The 9,334-nt window shown below is 44.1% G+C and overlaps 1 protein-coding gene across 1 annotated transcript in view; it reads left to right on the top strand.

Moving 5' to 3' along the window:
• The first annotated feature begins 5,623 nt into the window (after nt 1-5,623).
• Nucleotides 5,624-9,334, top strand: part of LOC130127920 (SH3 and multiple ankyrin repeat domains protein 1-like) — a 67,853-nt gene continuing 64,142 nt past the window's right edge. Inside the window, exon 1 of the mRNA XM_056297635.1 lies at nt 5,624-5,678. Within this exon, the coding sequence (XP_056153610.1) occupies nt 5,624-5,678 (55 nt within the window). The remainder of the gene's footprint in view (nt 5,679-9,334) is intronic.

Genomic DNA, 9,334 nt, shown 5'->3' with positions numbered 1-9,334 from the left:
CCTGGCACATACGCCGAAAAAGTTTCTGGCTTCTGGGTTACTTCCGGGTACATGGGGTCCACTGAATATGCACAGTAGTGTTACTCCTATCATGCCTCTAGGCTATGAGAAGGTTGGTGCCAGGATGCATCATCCGGAGGGAGGTGGGAGGGAACTCTGTTACACTTCATCAAATGCTCACAGCGGAATCGACCAATCTTATGATTGGGTAGGGGCTAGTTCAGTTTAGGAACAGCAGGAGAAACAGTAGATTGACGTTAGACGCAGCTCGGGCCTTCGGCCCTCGCGCACGTTCGCTCATCCAGGACCCCCCCCCCGGTCCAGAGCCTGCTGCCTCGCTCCTTAGACGCAGCTCGGGCCTTTGGCCCTCGCACCTTTACTAACCAACTCTATGTCAACGTGGATTGTAAAAAACACACAGCTAAATAACTATAATCTGTGACGACATATGTAGTCAAAGGGCCCCGAGTCGATATTGGTCGATTCCGCCGTGAGCATTTGATGACGTGCAGTGGAGTTCCCTCCCACCTCCCTCCGGACGATGCATTCCCGAATAACTTGACATAACAACAGTTCAATAATCCAATCTTTGCCAAACGAACATGGCTGAGTAACAGTTCACACATCATCTTCGCTAACTGAACTTGAAGTTAGACTACTGAAGTTAGATTACTGTTGTCACATTACATTACAGTCATTTAGCCGATGCTTTTATCCAAAGCGACTTACAATAAGTGCATTTAACGTAGGAAGTCAGGAGAACTACTAGTCATCAGAGGTCATAAGCGCATCTAAACAAGCATCGAAGAGCAAAACCAGTGCTAAAGTAAAAGTGCAAGAAAGAGATTTTGTTCTTTAAATGAGTGAATACAATAAGTGCTAAGAACAAGTAACAGGGTAGTAATTCTTGAAGAGGTGAGTCACAACGAGGTCATTCTGTTTGCATAACGAAGCACTCCCCGACTCTGGGATTTTAAGAAGTTCTCCCTTTGAGAGTTTTCATTTAATTTAAAGGCATCCATTGCATATGCTACAGCTATTAGCTAGCTACACAGTACACACCCTCTTCTTCCTCTCTGTTTCTGGTGCCCGTGCCAGTTAGCAACATGTGACACATGCACAGAGAGAGAGAGAGAGAGAGAGAGAGAGAGAGAGAGAGAGAGAGAGAGAGAGACAGCTCCTCTCACTACTGAGTCAGTGACGACTGAAAGACAGGAGCTGAGCCGAGTGAGGTGCCGATTCACTCGATTTTATTGTACTTCGTGCAATTAATGATTTTGCTGCAGTAATAGGATCATTTAAAACACTGAGAAATGTGTAATTGAAATATATTATTTCATATTGACCAGGCAGCCAAGGTATGGCAGCTGCCACACCCAATGGACGCCCTGTGCATTCTAGCACCAACCCTATGAGAACGGCTCGTACACAGCCGTGCCGTCATGCAGAAAAGGAGAAAAAATATTTTTCTGGGCTTTGGAAAAGTTTTAAAAAGATTAAAACCCCACGGTTTAAAAATATACAATACAAAGAGTAATAATTGACCATGATTATGGCTGCAGGTGTCCTGTCAACAGTTTTACAGGCGTCTCTTTTACAGTGGTGGTCCATGGGGAAAATGCTTTTTGGGCCGCAGGAGATTTTTCGCTGCAATACCGCGAGTGACCACTGGGAAAAAACTGGCTGCAAGGCAGAGCGGCAGCGCCGTATCCAGTTCTACTATAATACGTCCATGGGGTGTGACTCATACATGACTACCTGTGTGAACGGGAAGTCATCCCACTGGGTTTCAACTCCACTAACACATAGGAAATATGAGTTTAATTTTCTAATGTGCGTTTAGGGGCTCTATTCAGTTACTACTACTACTACTACTACTATCATCGGCTGCTCCCGTTAGGGGTCGCCACAGCGGATCATCCATATCCAGGGGCTCTATTCAGTTATTTGCTCAAAATTGTGTCTCTAAGACTTTAAATCGTCTTTTTTTGTGTGTGTTTTGCAGCCTGTGCTGAAAAATGGCCCCGCTGGAGAAAAAGCCAAGCTCACGGCTGTTAAGAAGCATTTTTTAACGCGTACAGCGGTACAAAACGTTTGGATTGACATCTGAAAGCCTTTGAAAGCCAACGAATGAAACGTTGTCAGAGGGAAAAGTGGGGTTTCGCAAAAGTGCATGGGCGGTCGGAGCCTAAATGCTGCACCGAGGGCTCCCAGCCCTCTCTGCCAGCTATCGCCTGAGTCGGGCCCCAAATACACACTCAGCCTGACCCACTTCCACCTAGTGTGGGATGAGTGCGGCGGGGGTAACCCGTTTTGATTTAGACCATACTGCCATCTTCACTCAGCCTCATTGGTGTGGCACTTTAAGCTGACTTCTGCCTGATAGTTTTCCAGGTCACGTGTGTGTGTGAGTGTGTGTGAGAGAGAGAGAGAGAGAGAGAGAGAGAGAGAGAGAGAGAGAGAGAGAGAACTTTAAGTGACAGTGTGTGGTCTTGCACGTGTTTCTGTGTGTGTGTGTGTGTGTGAGTACTTTAAGTGACAGGTGTGGTCTTGCATGTGTTTCTGTGTGTGTGTGTGTGTGAGTACTTTAAGTGACAGTGTGTGGTCTTGCAAGTGTTTGTGTGTTTCTCTATGTATGTGTGCGCGTGTGTGTTAAGGCTGTCACGACATTACATTTTTACTACACGACTATCGTGGCCAAAAGAATTCATGATAACGATATTACCGCGATATCTATAGAAAATTTAAAAAAAAACTTTGTTTATTATGTGTTATGTCTCTTTTTTGGCAAATGCATTACACTGAACATACGAGTTTAGGGAGAGGGAGCAAGAGTCTGTAACCATAACTGTACAAAAACGTACAAAAAGAACAAGTACATTTAATGGATAGTGAAAAGGCAACCAGATGAACTGATAAACAAAAAGAGCCACAGGGCCTAACATCTGCCATCAATACAATGTCACCTAACAAAATCCCTTGTGTGGAGCAGGACAGAGAGCTTGTGTGTGAGACCACAGGCTGACAACTAACCACTCTGATATAGTGATTTATTGTCCACTGATCTTGTCCTTACATCATTTTCCCTCTTTCCATTTTTCATGACATGATTTGTGCGGCAGTAGTACACACTGGTAGCAGCTAGCTAGCTAGTGCAGCGTTTGACCAAGTTTAAACCAGTCTGAATCAATGTCAAACCCCACAAAGGATACATGCATTCAGAATACACGTCACCCCTGGTTATTCTTTTACAGCACAAACGAATTTATAATTAACTGCAAGGCAGGGAGATAAAACACTCAAATTAAATAAACTCAACCACATCAGTCAATTTTCAAAGGCAAAAGGGAAAGAAAAAAGGGTCCATATAATTCAGTTCAGTTCATAAAGTAACTGTACTCCACTTCGGGTTTTCCCAGTTATCACTATCAGTTCATTTCAATTTAGTTCAGTTCACGCAACAAAAAGACTCCATATCGGGATTTCCCGGTTATCCAACAAACAAAACTCAAAACATGGAAGTATTCCCAACCGCAGTTCAGTTCAATTAACTCACACACAAAAAAACAAACAAACCCCCAAAGCTTTAGCCAAAAGGGAAAAGGCCACAAAAAAGAAAAAGAAAAATGGTCACCCAGCTTTCGCCCACTCACAGTTACCGTGGTGAGTGATTATTATGTTGTCGAGTCTCCGGAGATATTTAGCTGTCGGGTCCTCGGCGGAGTCCTTGAGCTGATGAGAGAAGACGAGTTTTAACATGTGACTATGTAACAGACGCGGGCTTAACAAGGCGCCGAGGCCTGGACAGGCTGACGAAGTGGAACTTCTGCCCGCTCCCCGCTCGCCGGCGTCAGGCGCCATACTGATTTGTGTAACTCGTCATAAAGGAACGTAAGGGTCCGGTCTCCGAAAGCGGGTAAATCACAGCCATATCGCCGGTTGACAGGACTGGTGGGTGTGTGGAGGTGAGTGAAAACAGGCTGATAGCCGGAAACATATTTCTCATTATTTATAACCTAATTTGGGCGATCGCCGCACTAGCTAGTAGTTACTGCTAACGGAGTCACCAGGGATGAAGACAAAGCAAGAGTGGAAAGAAATGGAAATGATTTAAGAGGCGCTGGATTATTTACACGATATTATCATGTGTGTATTATAAACATGGTATCAGTATTTCAGTTTCTTTTAAATATCACGGTTATCGTCAATACCTGTATATCTCAACACCCCTAGTGTGTGTGTGTGGTGATGATGATGGTGTGTGTGTGTGTGTGTGTGTGTGTGAGGTTGTGTGTCTGTGTTTGTGTGTTAATGATGATGGTGTGTGTTTGTGTGTGTGTGTGAGGTTGTGTTTTTCTATGTCTATGTGCGACTATGTTCTTTGTGTGACTGTGTGTTTGTGTGAAGTTGTGTTTTTCTATGTCTATGTGCCACTATGTTCTTTGTGTGTGTGTGTGTGTGTGTATGTGTGTGTGTGTGTGTGTGTGTGTGTGTGTGTGTGAGGTTGTGTTTTTCTGTGTCTATGTGCGACTATGTTCTCTGTGTGACTGTGTGTGAGGCTGTTTTGCTGTCTATGTGCGACTATGTTCTTTGTGTGACTGTGTGTGTTTGTGTGTGTGTGTGTGTGTGAGGTTGTGTTTTTCTGTGTCTATGTGCGACTATGTTCTTCGTGTGTGTGTGTGGTGGGCTGTGTGTTTCTTTGTGCGTGACTGTGTCTATTTGTGGTTTTTTCCTGTGTGACTGAGTTTAGTGTTGTGTTTCTTTGTGTCTTTGTGTGACTGTGTGTTTCTTTGCAAGCTTCTGTGTGTTTGAACAAGCTGGGCCAGCTGCCTGTAACCTGACATGAAAGCCATGTCTCTCTCTTTCTCTCTCTCTCTCTCTCTCTCTCTCTCTCTCTCTCTCTCTCTCTCTCTCATGTCTTCCTAAGAGGAAGATGTGGAGTGCCCTGGGTGGGGCGGCAAGAGAGAAGATGGATCTGGGGAGGAGGTGAAGATTGTTCACCCTTGTGGATTCGGTAGGGATTGTGGGTAACACTGTAGCTTTCATTGCAGCCATCCGGTTAATTAGTCATTAGATATGATTTTGGGGTTTGAATAGATTCTTGATTAATGTCAGACAAACTGTTTGATTAAAAGGCATCTGTTCCTGTTCGAGGAGAATTTCTCCTCCCTGTTGAAAGCCTGATGCCAGGATCGCAGGAGCGTGTGTGGGTTGATTGTTTTGTCACGGTTGCTCTTATCTCTGACTAATATTAATTAAGGCAGCTGGGACTGTCAATTAAATGCTTAGCGATTGCCCTCGCATTTCATCAGATTTTTGTTGGGCACAGTCAATTCATTAGCCACAGAAATTGGCAAAAAAAAACAACCTTGTAATTGCAGCTGGAAAACGTACAACGAATTTAAACTCTATTCCCCTGTATAACATATACGCCGGGTATTTTTTTTTTCAACCATCTTTTCTTGTATTGACACATGCCAGATTGCGCAGATGCCAGCTGGTCCCCAAGAATATCAACTTCCCCCTAAAACCCGGGACACTTCCTCAGAAAAAAAGAAGCGATTTTTTTCGATCTTAACCATGAAGTCAGGTTACATACTGCTAACTAAATGGCATCTTTACCATGGTTGGAGACAATCTCCAGTCTCCGGGTACCGCTGGTGACATTCTTTGGCCAGGTACGATGAACACTGGTGCAACAGAAAACGCGTCCCTACTCAAACAGGAAAACAAGATTGAAATGTGATATCGATGTGGCGATTCATCTGTCGGGTAGACAAATCAATATAACATTACAACAGTGTTCCCATATAGTTTGATGTAGTTTGTAATACATTAGACCAGGGTTCCCCAATTACTTCCCCCAAGGGCCAAATTATGCCATGCATGCCAAGCCAAGGGCCAAAATGTCTGTGGATTTTTTTCCCATTGCGCCAGAAAAAGTTGGTTTTATGTGCAGATGTTGTTGCTGCTATTACGATTATTATTATTATTATCATTATTATTTCTATTATTAGTAGTGGTAATAGTGGTAGTGGTGGTGGTAGTAATAATTTAGGCCCAGGATTCTCAAAGCCTGTGTTGAGGGTCACATAAGAAAAAAAATCCACTCTTAAAACAAAATAAGTCCAAGACCAATAATTTAATTATTGACAAATGGACAAAAATAAATGTGGATGTTCATTCACCAGTCAGTGAGAAAAGTGAGAGTGCTGGGATGAGGCAGTCCTTCTGATGTCGGGCCTGTATTCTGTTGTGGCAAGCCTGAGGCACTGGCCAAGCTGTGCATTGGAGAGTTTGTTTCTTTCCTGGTTCTTGGTCGAGTTCATTGAAGAAAACGATGACTCACATATGTACGTGGAGGGGTAAATTCTAAGTAGGAGCATTGCAATAGCTCTCATGTTTTTGAATCGAGCTTGGGGAACCACGTTGACCCAAAAGTCACTCATCCCAATGTCCTTGTGTTGTGTTTTGAGCAAATCAGATGTTCCCATCTCCAAGACCTCTATCTTAAGAGTTTTTGTGACATTTGTCACTGGATTGCTCCATCAGTCTGTGTGCTTTTTCAGCAACAAAAATGAACTGAAATTTTAAGAAAAAAAACTTTGCTAGAACAATAGCAATAAAGTTCAATATGTGCACCAACAAAAAAAGAACAAATGGAGATATTTGGGAAAAATGACGAGCAAGTCAATTTGTGAGAGCTCAAGTCTTATCACTGCATTAGTGGCTGCAATGAGCCAACTTTGCACCTCACATCTTTTCAGAATGGGGTTGCAGACTTGATACTGCCACTCTCAAGTCATGCTCAATGTTGAGCTTAAATCTGTACTTTGTTTTACGTGAGACAACAGCAGAAAACCCCATCTCACAGAGATAGGTTGTGGCAAAGGGAAGCAGAATGCCCACAGCCCTCTGTCGTATGAGTGGATACTCCCTCTCCACACCAAGCCAGAATTCACTCAGTGTCAGGGTGGAGACAGATGTCATCTCGATAAACTGGTCCTCTTCAGTAGAGCTGAAATCAGCAGGTGCTGCTGCATTGAATGGATCTGTCACCCAGTCATACTGAGCACTGTTGTTTGGGAAGTATTTTTAAGACATGAAATCACTGTGGTGGCTCCAGAATCACTGGTTTCAACAAATTCACTCGGATTCTTAAAGAAATCAATATTTCCTTGATCAAGTCGCCTACCCCACATCTCAAGCTTTCGAGTGAATGCGCTGATCTTGTCTGCCAGGTGAGGAAGGTGCTTGTCTCTGCCTTGAAGCTGAAGATTTTTCATTCAGCTTTCCAAATATATTGCTGAGATAGGCCAGTTTCATCGGAAATTGTTCATTGCTAAACTTGCTTGCAACTTCATGCATACGCTCCTCCTCCAGAAACGCCCGAATGTCCTATCACTCACGACAGCCAACTAGCCTCGCTGTGAAACAACACAGCTGAATGTTCAGCTCCCATCTCCTCACAAATTGCAGAGAACAGCCACGCTCTCGTGGGTCTTGTTTTGATGAAATTGACCACACTAACAACATCGGTCAAAACCTCGTTTAGCGCAGGGCTAATCTGTCTTGATGCTAGCGCTTCTCTGTGTATGACACAGTGCGTCCATTGTGCGTTTGGCAAGACCCTCTTGATTAGTCCCCGCAATCCCTTTGTTTTCCCTGCCATCTGTGCAAACGCCTGCATAGTTATCCCATTTCAGCCCATGTTCTGTCAGGTAACAGTCAGGAAGCCTAAAGAGCTCATCAGCTGTCACTCTACTTGGGACATACTTGCAAAACGGCACATCCTCCCACAGTGACTCTGACGTGACAAAGCGAAAATAAGCAATAAACAAGCAGTCTATATTGCTTTCAGTACCTCGTCCACTTACAAGGCGAAACGTTTGTCTTTCAGTTTTTCAGTGAGTTGTTCTTCAAGGTCATTTGAAATGTTGCATATACGTCTTGCAACAGTATCGTTGGACAGAGGGACAGCCTTCAACTTTGCAGTGCTTGTCTCATCAATCATAGTTGACACCGTATCTAACGCGGCGGGAAGTATGAGCTCCTCTGCTATTGTGTGTGGTTTCTTGAACTGGGCAATTCTGTATGCAATTTTGTATGACGCCATTAGTGTTTTGTTGTTCACTGATGCAGCTTTTACAGAGCAGTGTTCCTGCTGACGGTATGCACCCAAGTTTTCTCTGAAAGAACTCCAGGGGCTTATTGAGGTGACTGGGGTGTAATGTCTCCAAGTGTCTTCTTAATTTGTTTGGTCTCATACTATTAGCTGCCAGAGTTTTCAGACATAAAATACACACTGGTCTCTCCTCATCTCCCGCCACATTCACTGTGAACCCAAGTCATATTTTACCGTCAGCTAACCACGTTGTCTTGTTTGTCTCGGAAGCATCACCTGTCTTTCTTTTCCATCCGTTATCCAAACCACTTTCCTGCTCTCAGGGTCGCGGGGATGCTGGAGCCTATTCCAGCAGTCATTGGGTGGCAGGCGGGGAGACACGCTGCCAGGCTATCACACGGCTGACACACACATTCACACCTTCTTTTCGTCCCTGTCACATATCTCTCCATTCTGTGAACTTACAGACTCTCTGTCTCATGAAAGCACGTTTTGTTCATTGTTCTGCCGTGAAAAAGATTCCGACGTCAAAACATTAGTTCCGCACTACACCCCCTCCTCTCCCCTGTCATGCCTCTGTGGCCCCCAGGGGGGCACGCCACACACTTTGAGAAATAGTGATGGAGCCCCTTCGCCGACAACGGACACAGTTTTGCTCACATCCAAGCCATTCTTCTGAAAGAACCGTGTTAATTTATTAAAGATGATTTCCCCAGTTTTGCGCCCAGGCAGAGGAAGCAACAAAAAAGCAGATCTACCTGAAAGGTCTTCCCATCAAAAAATCTTGCAAACACAGACAGCTGTTCCATATCACTTTGGTCACGGGACGAGTCTATGGCTCGTGATATGGCTTCTGCTTTCTTCAGATCGGTGAGTAGATTGGAAAAACGCTCCCCCGCTAAAAGTTCTACTCTTCTTGTTGTCGTGTTAGCCAATAATGGCACCTGCTTTAATAGCTCCACAACCATTTTATTGTTTTTCTCATCATGACTTAACTTCGTCAACCGTATCAGTTGCACACGTTTTAATCAACTCGGCATCAGTGACTGGCTTCCTAGCTTTAGCAAGGTTCTAGGAAATATGCAGTGATCCAGCTGTTGCACTCTGTTGTGCCGATGTTGCTTTACAGATAGTAGAAATGGAGTGCTTGTATGATGTTATCATATTTGCTTTTTTTTTTTTGGAGTGATCTGAATTTGAAGGGCAGTT

This window comes from Lampris incognitus, chromosome 17, assembly GCF_029633865.1.
Source record: "Lampris incognitus isolate fLamInc1 chromosome 17, fLamInc1.hap2, whole genome shotgun sequence".
Taxonomy (NCBI): domain Eukaryota; kingdom Metazoa; phylum Chordata; class Actinopteri; order Lampriformes; family Lampridae; genus Lampris; species Lampris incognitus.
This window is presented reverse-complemented; position numbering and strand designations above follow the sequence as displayed.